Source organism: Thalassophryne amazonica, chromosome 3 (assembly GCF_902500255.1).
Source record: "Thalassophryne amazonica chromosome 3, fThaAma1.1, whole genome shotgun sequence".
Taxonomy (NCBI): domain Eukaryota; kingdom Metazoa; phylum Chordata; class Actinopteri; order Batrachoidiformes; family Batrachoididae; genus Thalassophryne; species Thalassophryne amazonica.
The window spans coordinates 413477-430070 of record NC_047105.1 but is presented as its reverse complement, the minus strand read 5'-3'; the positions used below and the strand labels follow the sequence as shown (position 1 = coordinate 430070).

Sequence of the window (16594 nt, the reverse complement as noted above, 5' to 3'; positions counted from 1 at the left end):
AAAATTGGGGCTGACATCTTTGAGCTACACAGACAGTCATACCTCCTGATGGTGGATTACATGTCAAAATACCCAGAGGTGCTCCACTTACCTGACAAACCGCCTACGCAGTCATACGCAAGATGAAGACCATCTTCACCAGACATGGAATCCCAAAAGAGCTGGTAAGCGATCATGTTCCTTTCGCCAGCTCTGAAATGAGACAGTTTGCGTCGTCATGGGGCATAAAGCTTGTCCACTCCAGCCCTGGATATCCACAATCCAACGGCCTTACAGAGAGAATGGTAAAGACAGTAAAGCATGCACTTATAAAGGCAACACAGACTGGCACAGACTCGCACTTAGCTCTCCTGTCACTACGAAACACTCCAGTGACTGGCACAGAGTTTTCACCAGCACAAGTCCTGATGGGAAGAGTACTGCGAAGCACCTTGCCAAGCTCCACAGCTGTCCTGCAACCAGCTGTCCCGCATGGATTTCACTCTAGGCTGAAACACCTACAAGCCAGGCAGGAGCACTACTACAACCGCAACACAAAGACTCTGCCAGAGTTTGCTCCTGGTACCACAGTTCACATGGCAACACGTCGTGGCTGGGAACCAGCTACTGTCTTAAGCAAAAGATTGGAACCACGTGCATACAGAGTACAGACTCCCAGTGGTGTCACATTCTGGAGAAAACCGACGTCACCTGAGGAGAATCCACCCCAGTCTACACAGAGAAGACAACGATGACATGCTGGAGCAACCCATTGCTTCACAGAGAGAGGACAGTGCATCACAGGCCCTGCAAGACCAGCGCACTCCTGCCTGTGAACCAAACAACCCCACTCCAGCTGCTCCCACCTACAGCACCAGAAGTGGGAGACTTGTGAAGATGCCTACAAAGTTCAGGGACTATGAGTTCACATAATACTTATGTCCAGCTTACAGATTAGTCAAGTTCTGACTTTGTTTACATTTACGTGTTTCAGTTCAATGAGTTAATATTTACTTCCACATCTTTATAATCAACAGAGCGACTGAAGTTAAAAAAAATGTGTGATTCAAAGGTTGTTTTTACAGTATATCATTTAAAATGCCTAATGCAGGAGTTATTTCTTGTTGTGATGTTAAAGTTAAAGATGACCCTCATGCTTAAAAAGGGAGGATGTAGTATATTGTTAGAATGATCTGGGATCATCATTGATCGATTAGTTCACCCTAAGGGAGCGCATCGGTATTTGATTTGTTGGATCTGTTTTTTCTGTGTAGTACCTGAGCGGCAGAATAAAGTTACATACAAAGTGTTCACCCAGAAATATGCCTCACCGTTTAATTTTATAGTGTTATAGCCTACATTTATTTAAGCATTTATAAATAAATAATTTGCAACATTAAGCATTTATCATTTTATTTATCAATTTATCTTTTTATGTATATGTGAATGTAATTTATCATTTGATTTATTTATTTCTACTTATGACAGCAAAAAGACAAAATCACGGCATGACAGGCAGCAAAAAGACAAATGACAAAAAGTGTAAAATACTAATTAAATAAATTTCAAAAACTAAAAAAATAAATGATTGTCAAAATGTATAAATAATTAAATAATTTGCAACTTTGACAAAATTCAAAAGTCAAAATTGCTAAATAAATGACTGTCAAAATGTATAAATTTACAAATAAATAATACAATAAAATTATTTACTTTTGCTTTTTTAAATTTATTTAGGAATTTATCATTTTATTTATCAATTTATCCTTTTATTTATACATTAATGTAATTTATCGTTTGATTTATTTATTTCTACTTATGACTGGTCTCGTCCTCCATACTACAACGCTAAAATAGCGGCACTCGGAGCAGGGTGCAAAATCTCTGGACGCTTGGTCACCCCGCCCCTTATTACTAACTCCACCTCCTGTGGAGGCGGTCTCAGGGGCTGGGGGCGTGTCTACAGCTACCGCTTTCTTTTTCCGGTTGCGCACGTGTGTTGTGTGTTTCAGTTTTGTTTGGTTTGGACTTTTTTGGCTTTTCGGACAGACGGAGAAAATCCTTAAGAACCAGGTCAGAATCTGCGGTATTTACTTTGGAGGCCGCTGCTATGTTGGGACAGATGGACTTAATTCGGACGATCCGGGACGAGGATGAAAGTCCGGAGGAACCGGACACCGAGTCCGAGCAGGAGGTGAGGTTTGGTTGTTAACTGGTTATCGTTATTAACTTGTGATGGTTTAAACGGTCCTGGGGTGGATTTTGATCGAACACGTTTCAAAATGCTCTCGATTGTCTCGGAATCTGTGGCTCACTGTGGACATCTACTGGTCGGCGTTGGAACTGCAGCCTCGTCACCCAAAATGTAACCGTATGATTTATAATATAATATAAAAAAGGCAAAGTCTTTGGCCGAGCAGTGTTTTTCTCTATCGAAAAATATTGAATTTGTTTGATTGAAATCCTCTAAAAAAAATTGAAGATTCAATTGGGCGATATTATTTTAATAATTTTCTTCAGGGGTTGATGATTTCACAACAAAAGATATTCATTCTCCTGACTTATGTGGCACTGACATGTATGAAATTGCAGCTATGAACATACTGAGATATTTAATGACCATATCATAAAACATTTTATTCAGTGAAAGTAGATCCTAATGTAGAACTATTCATTACAGCACCTCTAATTATAAGTAAGCAACAGGTTGTTTCTACGTCTGAAGATGAAAGTCTCTCTCTTCACCTGTGACACTTGATCTTCTGAGAGGAAATGGAGCGTGTACCTCTCGTCCAAGAACCGCTGGAGGGTCCTGCCTCTGGAGTCTGCCACCGACAGGACTCACATTCTGGGAAGACGGAAACAGAATTCATGCTAAATTATGGAGAAATAACAAGGGTTTTTATTAGAAACCAAAAGTTCAAAACATTGGCACAAATCAATTTATTCATTTATTGCATAAATATGTGCAAGATTTCTTAGGCTGTGTATACATTGAAATAAAGCGTAAGTACTAATGAAAAATGATAGATTTACATGACACTATCATAGAAGGTGAATTACCAGATGACTAGTTATTCCTCAGTTACACAAATGCAGCAAAAGCAGTAACCAGCTAACACCATTTCTATGCGTTTCCTGCCTTTTAATTAGTATGCAAACAGAATATCAATTTCAGTTTAGCTGGTCAAAATGATGTCGATGTCTGGCTGGACCAAGAACCATCATTTCAGTCTTATCAGAATTCAAGAGTAGGAAGTTACTAGACAACCAACTTCTCACAGATATATAATATATTAATAAATTTTTCCGAACTACTTTGTTGATTTAAGTTATACAGTTACGGCGGAAATGCGGCTCGCTCAGTGTATTCCTATGCTAGCCTTTTGCTGAGAAAAAAGTTCTCCCATCATGCACCTTGGTGACGTCACCTATTTATAGTGACAAAAGTGTACTTCCTGTTTACAGTCATAATGAAAACTGATCTGGATAGACTGAGAACACACTCGTACTCGTCTGTCATCATCCTCGCTAAGCTCGACTGCCTCGCGCTGCTCGGTATAACTGCATGATTATAATGTATAATAACAACATATAAGTAATAATACGATATGTCTTTAAATTTCTGTAACTTGTATAAAACAAAAATAACCAAACCGTGGATTCTGCGCCAGAACTACAAAGTTTTTAAAGCCAGAGTCAGACTCAGACGTGCAGCTGTGCCACTCTGATCACTCTGTTGTCTTGTATTATGAAATAATGCTGAATTTTATGTGGAAATGATCGTTGTACAAAAGCTTCAGAGATTTGTCGCTGAGATAGATGATGACTGGAGGCAGTTTGAAGCAGAAATGAGGTGATAATTGGTGAATCACTACTAGGGATGGGTATTGATAAGATTTTATCGATCGATGCCATTATCGATCCGATTCCTTATCGATTCCCTTATCGATACCTCTTGTGAATTTTGTACTAAAAGTAGGCTTTACAGGTTTTCTATGTATTTCATTGAGTCTTAAAGTAAATAAATATGAAATTAGTCACTGTATCCTTGATCTCTGGACATAAATAAAATAAACAAAACGGTGTTTCGCTTTGAATTTATTAATTCCAACTGGACACCCGGTTACGCCAATCGGAGGTCACTAAAATTAACATTAAATCGGTGTGTAACTTTGCAAAAACAATGTCGGACTCTGTTGTTTTCTCTGGGCCCCTCCCCAATCAGACCGGGAGTGACATGTTTAGCCGCATGTTCTCCTTGAATTGCTGGCTGTCTGAGTGGTGTCCAAAAAATGAGGTGGGCTTCATTGATAATTGGCAAAGCTTCTGGGGAAAACCTGGTCTTGTTAGGAGAGACGGCATCCATCCCACTTTGGATGGAGCAGCTCTCATTTCTAGAAATCTGGCCAATTTTCTTAAATCCTCCAAACCGTGACTATCCAGGGTTGGGACCAGGAAGCAGAGTTGTAGTCTTACACACCTCTCTGCAGCTTCTCTCCCCCTGCCATCCCCTCATTACCCCATCCCCGTAGAGACGGTGCCTGCTCCCAGACTACCAATAACCAGAAAAAATCTATTTAAGCATAAAAATTCAAAAAGAAAAAATAATATAGCACCTTCAACTGCACCACAGACTAAAATAGTTAAATGTGGTCTATTAAACATTAGGTCTCTCTCTTCTAAGTCCCTGTTGGTAAATGATATAATAATTGATCAACTTATTGATTTATTCTGCCTAACAGAAACCTGGTTACAGCAGGATGAATATGTTAGTTTAAATGAGTCAACACCCCCGAGTCACACTAACTGTCAGAATGCTCGTAGCACGGGCCGAGGCGGAGGATTAGCAGCAATCTTCCATTCCAGCTTATTAATTAATCAAAAACCCAGACAGAGCTTTAATTCATTTGAAAGCTTGACTCTTAGTCTTGTCCATCCAAATTGGAAGTCCCAAAAACCAGTTTTATTTGTTATTATCTATTGTCCACCTGGTCGTTACTGTGAGTTTCTCTGTGAATTTTCAGACCTTTTGTCTGACTTAGTGCTTAGCTCAGATAAGATAATTATAGTGGGCGATTTTAACATCCACACAGATGCTGAGAATGACAGCCTCAACAGGTCGGTTTAACATAGAAAAGGTAAATAATACTCACAGATGTATGCTCTTTAGGGTTTTAGCGTGGGAAAATTAAGCGAAAGAAAGTATAAACGAAGCAACAGATCGAAGCATAGCTTCAATCTGCGAACCACTGCTTCGACTGGTTCAAGGTTCAGAGCAAAGCCGCGCTGCAGAAAAGTTGATTAAGGACCCACTGCAGGGTCTGTAATCAATGTAGAGAAATTATCATTTTCCTGACAAACACCCGCCAAAACAACGGCCACTCTGAAGGACTGATAACAGAATCATTAAGCACAAAGCTTATTGATGTCGGTGGATCAAATCATTTCTTAACGATACCCGAAAGAAACCGGTTCTCGATACCCATCCCTAATCGCTACTGATGATCCGAAATGACATATGCACAGTGAAGGCAGGGGGCCAATCAGACTGCGGCAGAGTGCCATTTAATGGCTAATGGAATCAGTTCCAAAAAAAAGATAACTGTTGCGTTACGATTGTGGTGCTTCTTGTTTACAAACATTGATGTCACATCCAAGCATGTACATTGGTTGGCAAGAACACGTGTATATACAACCCCTGGCAAAAATGATGGAATCACCGGCCTCGGAGGATGTTCGTTCAGTTGTTTAATTTTGTAAAAAAAAAAAAAAAAAAGCAGATCACAGACATGACACAAAACTAAAGTCATTTCAAATGGCAACTTTCTGGCTTTAAGAAACACTATAAGAAATCAAGAAAAAAAGATTGTGACAGTCAGTAACGGTTACTTTTTTAGACCAAGCAGAGGAAAAAAATATGGACTCAATTCTGAAGAAAAATTATGGAATCATGAAAAACAAAAGAACGCTCCAACACATCACTAGTATTTTGTTGCACCACCTCTGGCTTTTATAACAGCTTGCAGTCTCTGAGGCATGGACTTAATGAGTGACAAACGGTACAAAGATTTTCAGTTGGATTAAGATCCGGACTATTTGCAGGCCATGACATTGACCTATGTGTCTTTCTGCAAGGAATGTTTTCACAGTTTGCTCTATGGCAAGATGCATTATCATCTTGAAAAATGATTTCATCATCCCCAAACATCCTTTCAATTGATGGGGATAATTAAAAGTGTCCAAAATATCAACATAACTTGGCATTTATTGATGATGTAATGACAGCCATCCCCCAGTGCCTTTACCTGACATGCAGCCCAATATCATCAATGACTGTGGAAATTTACATGTTCTCTTCAGGCAGTCATCTTTATAAATTCATTGGGAACGGCACCAAACAAAAGTTCCAGCATCATCACCTTGCCCAATGCAGATTCAAGATTCATCACTGAATATGACTTTCATCCCGTCATCCACAGTCCACGATTGCTTTTCCTTAGCCCATTGTAACCTTGTTTTTTTGTTAGGTGTTAATGATGCCTTTCGTTTAGCTTCCTTTAGGCGGTTTCTTACAGTTCGGTCACAAACGTTGACTCCAGTTTCCTCCATTCGTTCCTCATTTGTTTTGTTGTACATTTTTCGATTTTTGAGACATATTGCTTTAAGTTTTCTGTCTTGACACTTTGATGTCTTCCTTGGTTTTAAGAGTTTGATAATCCTCTCCTTTGTTTCAATTGACATCTCTGGTGTTTTCTTTTCACTCATGGTTTCACTTGTAAACAACTAATTCCAGACAGTTTATTGACATTAAGGGTAACTGCCGTTTTTACAAAGTGAAAATATTGCACATATCAAGTAATGCGCTACTTCTGAAGGTTTGAGCATTAACCAGACATATGTGCCAAAAGGCATTATGGGAATTCAAATGAGTCTCTTTCAATCACCCCCCCCCCACTCCAAATGCATAGAACACTGCCATCTACTGGATGGGAGTGTGAATAGCGAGCAATGTTGTGAATTACAATTCATAAACAGAATTTTCAGTTTTGCAAATGCCCTCTTTTTTACAAATAAAAATTACATATTTACAAATAGACATTTATTTGTAAAAACCAACACACACGTCACAGTAACTTACGTATTGGTTTTTACCAATCAACCAATGAAGGAGAGACATGTTTCCTATAATGCGTTTTGGCACGTGTCTGTTAATGCTCGAACCTTCAGAATTAGCACATTACTTAAAAAGATATGTGCGATATTTTCACTTTCTAAAATGGCAGAGTTACTGTAAATGTTGATTAACTGTCCAGAATGAGTTGTTTATAAGTGAAACCATGAGGAAAAGTGTTTGTGTTTCATGTCTCCTGCCCACTGTCTGTGCTGTTGCATGTTGAAAGTAAAAGACACTTTTTATGTTTAGCTGTAACTTCCGCTAATGATTTTAGTGGTTTATCAGTTTGACGTTATAAAAGTTAACTTTTCACTTAGCACATTAGCGCTTATCAAAGCTAACTTTTTGGTTAGCTGTGCCCACCACTGTGACTTACCCGATAAGTCTTTTTATATTTTCGGCTGTTCCCATTAGGGGGCGCCACAGCACATCAATCGTTTCCGTCTCACCCTGTCCTCTGTATCTTCCTCTGTCTCACCAACCACCTGCATGTCCTCTCTCAGCACATCCATAAACCTCCTCTTTGGTCTCCCTCTTCTCCTCCTGCCTGGTGGCTCCATCCTCAGCATCCTTCTCTCTATATACCCTGGGTCCCTCCTCTGCACATGTCCAAACCATCTCAATCTCGCCTCTCTGACTTTGTCTCCAAACCGTCCCACCTGAGCTGTCCCTCTGATATGTTCATTCCTAATCTTGTCCATTCTTGTCACTCCCAAAGAGAATCTCAACATCTTCAGCTTTGCCATCTTCAGCTCTGCCTCCTGTCTTTTTGTTAGTGCCACTGTCTCTAAACCATACAACATAGCTGGTCTCACTACTGTTTTGTAAACTTTCTCCTTCACTCTTGCTGATATTCTTCGGTCACAAATCACTCCTGCCACCTTTCTCCACCCACTCCACCCTGCCTGCACTCTCTTCTTCACCTCTCTACCACACTCTCCATTACTTTGAACAGTTGACCCCAAATATTTAAACTCATCTACTTTCACCACTTCTACACCACCAAATTCCAGTGTTCCAGTTGAATTCCTATTTAGTATTGCTTCTTTCAACCAGACCTGTGCTTGCTGAAGGACATGACCTTCAATTCAATTGATGTATTTAGCACCGAATCACAACAGTTGCCTCAAGGTGCTTCACACAAGTAAGGTCTAACCTTACTAACCCCCAGAGCAAGAACACAGGAGACAGTGGTAAGAAGGTACTGCCTCTGATGATTTGAGGAAGAAACCTCAAGCGGACCAGCAGTGATGCCGGTAACGCGTTACTCTGATCTGACCACTTTTTTTAGTAACGAGTAATCTAACGCGTTAATCTTTCCAAATCAGTAATCAGATTAAAGTTACTTCTCCATGTCACTGTGTGTTACTATTATTTTTGCATTGTGGGTCGACAGCAGCATTAAACTTGGTCTGTGGGCAGGAGGTCGGGGTTCGACTGAACTGCCCACTTTCAGCGAGCTGTGAGCTTTTCATCCGCGGTTTTCTGCAGCAGCTACGACTCGTCCTCACCTCTTATTAAAGCGCGGTGACAACAGCACACCTGCACTGAGCGTTACAAAGACATTTTTATGTTTTTTTTTTTTTTCCTTTATTTAGAACTCTGAGCTGAGCTGCTCTGTATCTGCTTGTTAAAAACAGCTGATCCTCCGCAACGCATCAACAACTAACACTATTTTCCACTCAAATGTACCTTAAGTACTCTTTCTGAGTACCACATGATGTGAAAACGCAATAAAACTTTCTTACCTGTAAATCTGGTCATGTTTTCTGCATAAATAAATGTTATCCATCCAAAGCAGGGGCAAATCCAGATTGAATGGGGGCATGGAGCAGGGATGTCCGCCCCCCCCACACCCCTAGATTAAGGGTCCAGTTTTGAAGCCTTTTTTTTACTACAACTGCTAGTACTTATTATAATAATAATAATAATAATAATAATAATAATAATTTCAACAAGTAAGATGTTTAGAGAGAATTTAAATGTTAGAAAGAATTTAATAGTTACATTTCTAAACAATGTAGGTTAGAAATTGCACGTTTTACTGTTACAGTGCTGTCAGCAGTTAAATATGAGGTCAAGAAAGAGGTCTTTATTTTACTTTTTATAAAACAAGTATTTATTTCATTGAAGTCAGAAAGGGTGACTATAAAGTGAGTTTTGGCAAAACAAGTATCATTGTCATGTTGAGGTGGCAGAGGGTTGTTGTTGGCAGCTGGGGAAAGTAACCTAAAAAGTAACTAGTAATCTAACTTAGTTACTTTTCCAATTGAGTAATCAGTAACTGGATTACTTTTTCAAAGTAACTGTGGCAGCACTGCAGACCAGACTCAAAGGGGTGACCCTCTGCTTGGGCCATGATACAGACATAAAATACAGAACAATTCACAGAACAATATACAGGAAATGTTGCTGGTGCACAGGACAGGAGGGTTTCCAAAGCAGACACCACACCCATCTGTGGATGGAGCTGAACCTTAAACAGAGAGAAAAAACAGAATCAGGCATCAGAAAGACAACAAATACTGTATAATTTGTCAGCATTAAACAACAAGAAAAACAGGAAATACTAAGGTGATCGCCGGCCACTAGCCCTAAACTTCACTAACAGACCCAGAATTTAGGTAAAGTGAGGCCGCGGCACGGTCCGTTTACTAATAAAATGAATTAAAAGAGTAAAAAGCATAGTAACATCTTATATATCTAAAGTCTGGACTTTAAGTCTTCACAGAATCTGACTGTTTTATTAATGCAGGGAGATCATTCCACAGAACAGGGGCACGATAAGAGCTTTCCCTTATCGTGCATGTCGTACAATAGCTAACTATATAATAGCTATCGATACCTGTTTAAACAAAATACTACTGATCCGTTTATACAGTTGGAAGGATTTCTCATTTCTGACAGAATGCTCAGAAAGGACAAACACGGCGTCTCAACCAGCCACGTTAGCTCTCACTCACAGTGACCACACCTCTAATTATTCATAAGATCATGGCTTTATAAAGCTTATACTGCTCATTTATTCACAGCGGTCATGAGCGTGGATGTTGGTGAGCTGTGGCTGGCTTGGACTGTGGCGTTCCATGCCCGTTCTGGCCATACAGAGGACTCTGGGGGTATCACACGGATTGTTTGTGGGATGGTTCTAAGGGATGGGTCAGTTGTCCCCTCTGGACTCTATCATGTGTTTGCTTGCTAAGCACCACGGTTCTGTCTCTGTATGTTTAACAGCTCTTTAGTGTTTTTGGGTGTCAGCTTGGGACTCCGACGAGGGCAGTCGCATCTCCTTCACTCTCCCTTATCTCTGTTCTCTGCTTTAACCTTCAAGTCCTACTTCACCAGACTGAATTCCTCAAATTCTATTGGATACTGGGTCTATTGGACTATTATTGAATTAACCATGGAATTGATCAACTGGTCTCTGAACGCTATTGACACCAGCCTTTCTCCGTTGAGGACGTCGAGGATTTATTCATATTTGGTCTTATGGTAGCAGGGCTGATACTTTGTGGTTTATGTGCTGCCCTGATCTATTGGAAAATTGGCAAGACGGCGGCATCAAGAACCACGGCCCCTCGCTTGTCACTCATGATTAACGAGGTTGGCAAGGCAGTACATTCTTAGACTGTAGGGGTGTCGGAAAAAATTGATTCACGTCCGAATTGCGATTCTTATTTATTACGATTCTGAATCGATCCAAAATGTCCAAGAATCGATTTTTTTTTTTTTTAAATTTATTAAACATAATCTTGCTTACTCGCTGCGTGTACTGTTTGTCAGGCATCTTCGATTTTATTATTTGCTGCGTAAGAATAGGGCAGTCACAATTATTACAATAGTCGCCAATTGCGATTATTTTTCATATTCGTGAATATTTTTCATAATCGCGATTACCGTGAATTACTTATTTTATCCACAAAGTTGCACAAAACGACTCAGAATCTGACATCGTGTTGCACGCAGCCTCGCTGCCTCACTCACTCTGTTTCATCTCGTCTTGGTCGGATGGTTTGCGAGGTCAAATATCCTTAAAACATCCTTAAAAATGAGAATATATAAATGAAATGAGCAAAAATCACACACACACGGGTTTAAAAAACCCTGCTGTGGAGAAGCTGTGCAGAGGCACAGATCACAAAAAGCTGAACATTAACAGCTGTTTACTTTCCAAAGGTATGTGTTTGTTCAATCTTGAGCTTAATGTCGTGTTCAAGCACAAAACGTGACTGATGAGGAAAAAAAGGACGACTTTATCTCACTAAAATGAACTGGAGTCAGAATAAAAAGCTGCTTATTTCTGTTGTTTTCAAAGTTATTAAGCTGCAGCTATATGTTTTAATTATTTCAAAGTGAGTTGCCTCTTATTGTATTCTGATTTATTTATACAAAAAACCAAACCATGGAGAGTGTAATCAGCCTGCATTGTTCTGTTAAGTTTATATCAGTTTTCCTGCACATGTCCAGGTGTTTTTCCTTCTTTATAAGAGTTTGGTGTTTGCTCCACAAAGTTTTAAAACATAATATAAAATGTTCACACTTTTCTTTATAGCAGTTCTGTCATTTCAGAAATGCAACAGAAACAACCACAAATCATAAAAAGTTTGGACTATATGTAAAATGAAGATAAAAATAAAAATGTTGCACTATTCCCAGTTTCTCCACTCAAAGAAACCAAACGTTCTTCCAGAGTTGTGTAATCATACTACGATAGTAGAATATAAAGAAAGAAAAAAAAAATAGACAATATAATTGTCAATCGCAATTATTTGCCTGACAATTAATCGTCTCCAGAAATTCCTAATCGTGACAGCCCTACGTAAGAAGGAGCTTGACATGACTTATGCAGTGTGCAGAATCTGCAAAATGAAAGTCAAGTACTTCGGAAACACTTCAAATCCGGAAGCCTACATGCGACGCTATCACCCGGAGCTAAAAGAGGGGAGCAGCGGTCTCTGCCGACTACTGACCAGCTCTTCGCTAAACTGCCAGCCAGCTCTGAACGAGCAAAACAGATAAGGAAATTTACATCTAGAATCACTTGATTAACCTTGTAAAGCTGCATTTTCTTAAACATAAACATTTTTTAAGTAATAGAACTATTTCTCAGAGCTCTTTGAATCGAAAATCGATTCTGAATCGAATCGTCACCCGAAGAATCGGAATCGAATTGAATCGTGAGTTGTTGTACGGTTCACATCCCTATTAGACTGTGATGCTTCTTGAACTTAGATGCAAGTTGGATGACTTCTTGGAGCAGATGCTTGCCTTGCAGATGAAGTTGAACATTTCGGAGGCCGGGGAATATTCTTAATTCATAATTGGGAATATTCTTAATTCATAATTGGGATTTGGTTTGTTCAAGTGGAACTGTAAAAAGTGTTTTTCACTGCTCAAATCACAACACGACAGGCTTATCAGCCTGAAGGACAAATTGTCCGACTGTTTTCCTCCAGAGGAATGTCTTCTGGCCTTGGTGATTATTTGGCTGTTTCTTATCTCAACTCACAAAGACAATAAACTATTTTTCATAGGACTGAAGCATGCTCCACTCCCTCCCCCCACCCCCCTCCTACCCCCCGGCACACACACCCCCACTCCAGCTTCTGCTCACATCATCCCTTCCCTTCTGCGGGGGTGGCGTGGTTTTAGGTGCTGCTGGTCCTCGTTCCTCCCCCCAAGCTGGCTGCGGCGCATCTCAGGATTGCTGCATGACCTTCACCCACTTGCCTCAATTCGGATAACGGACTTCTTCAAACTTAGTGCACATAAACAATGTCAAATGTATATGTGCTGTCTTTAATTCTGATGTGCCATTATTACGGTAAACGAGTAATAATTGTGGACTAATTGCTGTCTGAGGTAATTGGAGTGTAAACATAATTTCTCCACTGTGAGATCATTAAAGTATAGCTCATCTCTCGTGTTTGTCTAGAGCAGATGCTTGCCCCTCTGAGTCGGGTCTGCTCAAAGGTTTTTGCTGTGGGTGCTGGGTTCAACCCCTGTGAAACGCTGTGGCGTAACTTACATTGTATAAATAAACTGAAACTACAGAGATTAAACCCATTTTTTATTGCCTCTGTAGCATCAAACACAGGTTTCTATGGGTTGTGACTCACTTTAGGAGCCAGCCCCACGTGGCTATTTCAGGAACTGCAAGATTTGGCCGTAGAGTAGCGGCTGCATTTGTGTAATTTGCATTTTAGTCATAAGTCCCTTCAGCTGCTCCCTTGTTGTCTCACTCACCACAGCAAATCCAAGGTGGATCTGCATGTTGATTTGGCCCAAGTTTTGCACCGGATGCCCTTCCTGACACAACTCCACGTTAGATGGAGAAATGAGGCAGGTGTGGGGTTTGAACCGAGAACTGCTGTCATTTGCATTTTAATATGCCGTATGACTCACCTTTCTTTTTGATTAGTCAGCATGTGATCCTTGTGTGTGTTTTACAGGATGCACCAATCATCCTGAACAGAAAGAAAAAATTTGGCAGACGTGGCCGTGGGGCAATGGATTTTAATGCCGACTTTGAGTTTGGAGAGAAAGATGTCATCCTGGACGACACTGACTGGGCCGGGCTGGACCTGATGAAGCAGCTGAAGAAGAAGGTAGAACCCTGGTTTTCCTGCTCTGACATCTCTCTCTCTCTCTGTGTGCTCTGTACATAGGACAGTGCCACGCTTGTTTCTGAGCATCGAGGGTTAGGGTTAGACCTCACCTGTGTGAATAGCGACCAATGTGACCAGAGATTCATAAATGCTGAATCACACTTCATAAACAGAACTTTCAGTTTTGCAAATGCCTTTTTTTTTATTTACAAATGAAAAAATACATATTTACAAATACACATCTATTTGTAAAACCAACACACAAGTTACAAATTGGAAATTTGTGTTTGTGGATCACAAAACGCTTGTGCAAAATAAGGACTATTTGTAAATCAGCCTCTGTGCATCTGCAGGTATTAATGAGACATATTTAACTCTATAAATGTCTTTTAACTTAAAGAGTAAATGTACATGCTGTCTTCAAAGCAGACACACTGTCTATCGCTGCTGAAATGCATTATGGGAGTTCTTTTTTTTTAATTATTATTGAAGTACATGTTAGTTTAGCAGTGTTGTTAGTGTTATAGATTTGTTGTGTTTATAGTTCAAGGAGTGTACTTAGTTTGGTGAAACTGTGTTATGACCAGTGATGCCAGTAACGCGTTCCTCTAATCTGACCACTTTTTTCAGTAACGAGTAATCTAATGCGTTAATCTTTCTAAATTGGTAATCAGACTAAAGTTACTTCTCCAAGTCACTGTGCGTTACTATTACTTTTGCACTGCAGGTCGATTGCAGCATTAAACTTGCCTCCTGGGCAGGGGGTCGAGGTTCAACTGAACCACCCACTTTCAGTGAGCTGTGGTTTTCTGCAGCAGCTCCAAGTTGAAAAAAACAGTTGTGGCAACAACAGCACAAGATTTACAAAGACATTTTAACGCTTTCTTTCTCCTTTATTTAAAACTCTGAGCCGAACCGTTCTGTGTGTCCTCACATCTATGACACATTAACAACTAACACTTTTTTCCACCCAAATGCAGCTCAACGCTCGTTCTGAGGACAGCGTGACATAAAAACTGCTGATAAAACTTTCTTACTTGTAAATCTGGTTGTGTTTTCTGCATAAATATACGTTATTCATTGTTCCGCTCAAATACAGGGGGGCATGGAGCGGGGCAGGGATGCCCCCTACAACAACGACCTTAGATTAAAGGTCCACTTTTGAAGCCTTTTTTTACTGCTAGTACTAATACTACTTGTAATAGTAATAATAATAATAATTTCAACAACTAAAATGTTTAGAGAGAATTTAAGTTTTGGAAAGAATTTAATAGTTACATTTCTAAACGATGTAGGTTATAAATTGTAAGTTTTACTGTTGCAGTGCTGTCAACAGTGAAATATGAGGTCAAGAAAAATATTTTATTTTTTATAAAACAAGTATTTATTTTCATTGAAGTCAAGAAAGTGAAAGTTAGTGTTGGCAAAACGGGTTAATCATTTTCATGTTGGGGTGGTGGAAGCGGGGGGGGGGGGGGGTGTTGTCACCAGCTGCTGAAAGTAACTAGTAATCTAATTTAGTTACTTTTAAAATTGGGTAATCAGTAAAGTAACTAAATTACTTTTTCAAGGAGTAATCGGTAATTGGATTACTTTTTCAAAGTAACTGTGGCAACAGTGGTTGTGACCAGTAGTGAAAAGTACTTTGCGCTTTGCCCACCACTGCATATGACAAGTCCATATGTGCCGCTTCCACAAAAGACAGAGAAGACTATGTGCTATGTGTAGCATGCACATAACTGGTGCAAAGAGGTGATCGGTATCAATCAATCAGTCAATCAATTTTTTTTATATATAGCGCCAAATCACAACAAACAGTTGCCCCAAGGCGCCTTATATTGTAAGGCAAGGCCATACAATAATTATGTAAAACCCCAACGGTCAAAACGACCCCCTGTGAGCAAGCACTTGGCTACAGTGGGAAGGAAAAACTCCCTTTTAACAGGAAGAAACCTCCAGCAGAACCAGGCTCAGGGAGGGGCAGTCTTCTGCTGGGACTGGTTGGGGCTGAGGGAGAGAACCAGGAAAAAGACATGCTGTGGAGGGGAGCAGAGATCAATCACTAATGATTAAATGCAGAGTAGTGCATACAGAGCAAAAGAGAAAGAAACAGTGCATCATGGGAACCCCCCAGCAGTCTACGTCTATAGCAGCATAACTAAGGGATGGTTCAGGGTCACCTGATCCAGCCCTAACTATAAGCTTTAGCAAAAGGAAAGTTTTAAGCCTAATCTTAAAAGTAGAGAGGGTGTCTGTCTCCCTGATCCGAATTGGGAGCTGGTTCCACAGGAGAGGAGCCTGAAAGCTGAAGGCTCTGCCTCCCATTCTACTCTTACAAACCCTAGGAACTACAAGTAAGCCTGCAGTCTGAGAGCGAAGCGCTCTATTGGGGTGATATGGTACTACGAGGTTCCTAAGATAAGATGGGACCTGATTATTCAAAACCTTATAAGTAAGAAGAAGAATTTTAAATTCTATTCTAGAATTAACAGGAAGCCAATGAAGAGAGGCCAATATGGGTGAGATATGCTCTCTCCTTCTAGTCCCCGTTAGTACTCTAGCTGCAGCATTTTGAATTAACTGAAGGCTTTTTAGGGAACTTTTAGGACAACCTGATAATAATGAATTACAATAGTCCAGCCTAGAGGAAATAAATGCATGAATTAGTTTTTCAGCATCACTCTGAGACAAGACCTTTCTAATTTTAGAGATATTGCGTAAATGCAAAAAAGCAGTCCTACATATTTGTTTAATATGCGCTTTGAATGACATATCCTGATCAAAAATGACTCCAAAATTTCTCACAGTATTACTAGAGTTCAGGGTAATG

The 16594-nt window shown here is 40.0% G+C and overlaps 1 protein-coding gene across 1 annotated transcript in view; it reads left to right on the top strand.

The window, feature by feature from the left end:
• The first annotated feature begins 1958 nt into the window (after positions 1-1958).
• Positions 1959-16594, top strand: part of ddx27 (DEAD (Asp-Glu-Ala-Asp) box polypeptide 27) — a 152003-nt gene continuing 137367 nt past the window's right edge. The window contains 2 exon segments of the mRNA XM_034164273.1: positions 1959-2173; positions 13609-13764. Coding sequence (XP_034020164.1) covers positions 2090-2173; positions 13609-13764 — 240 coding nt within the window. The 5' untranslated portion in view covers positions 1959-2089.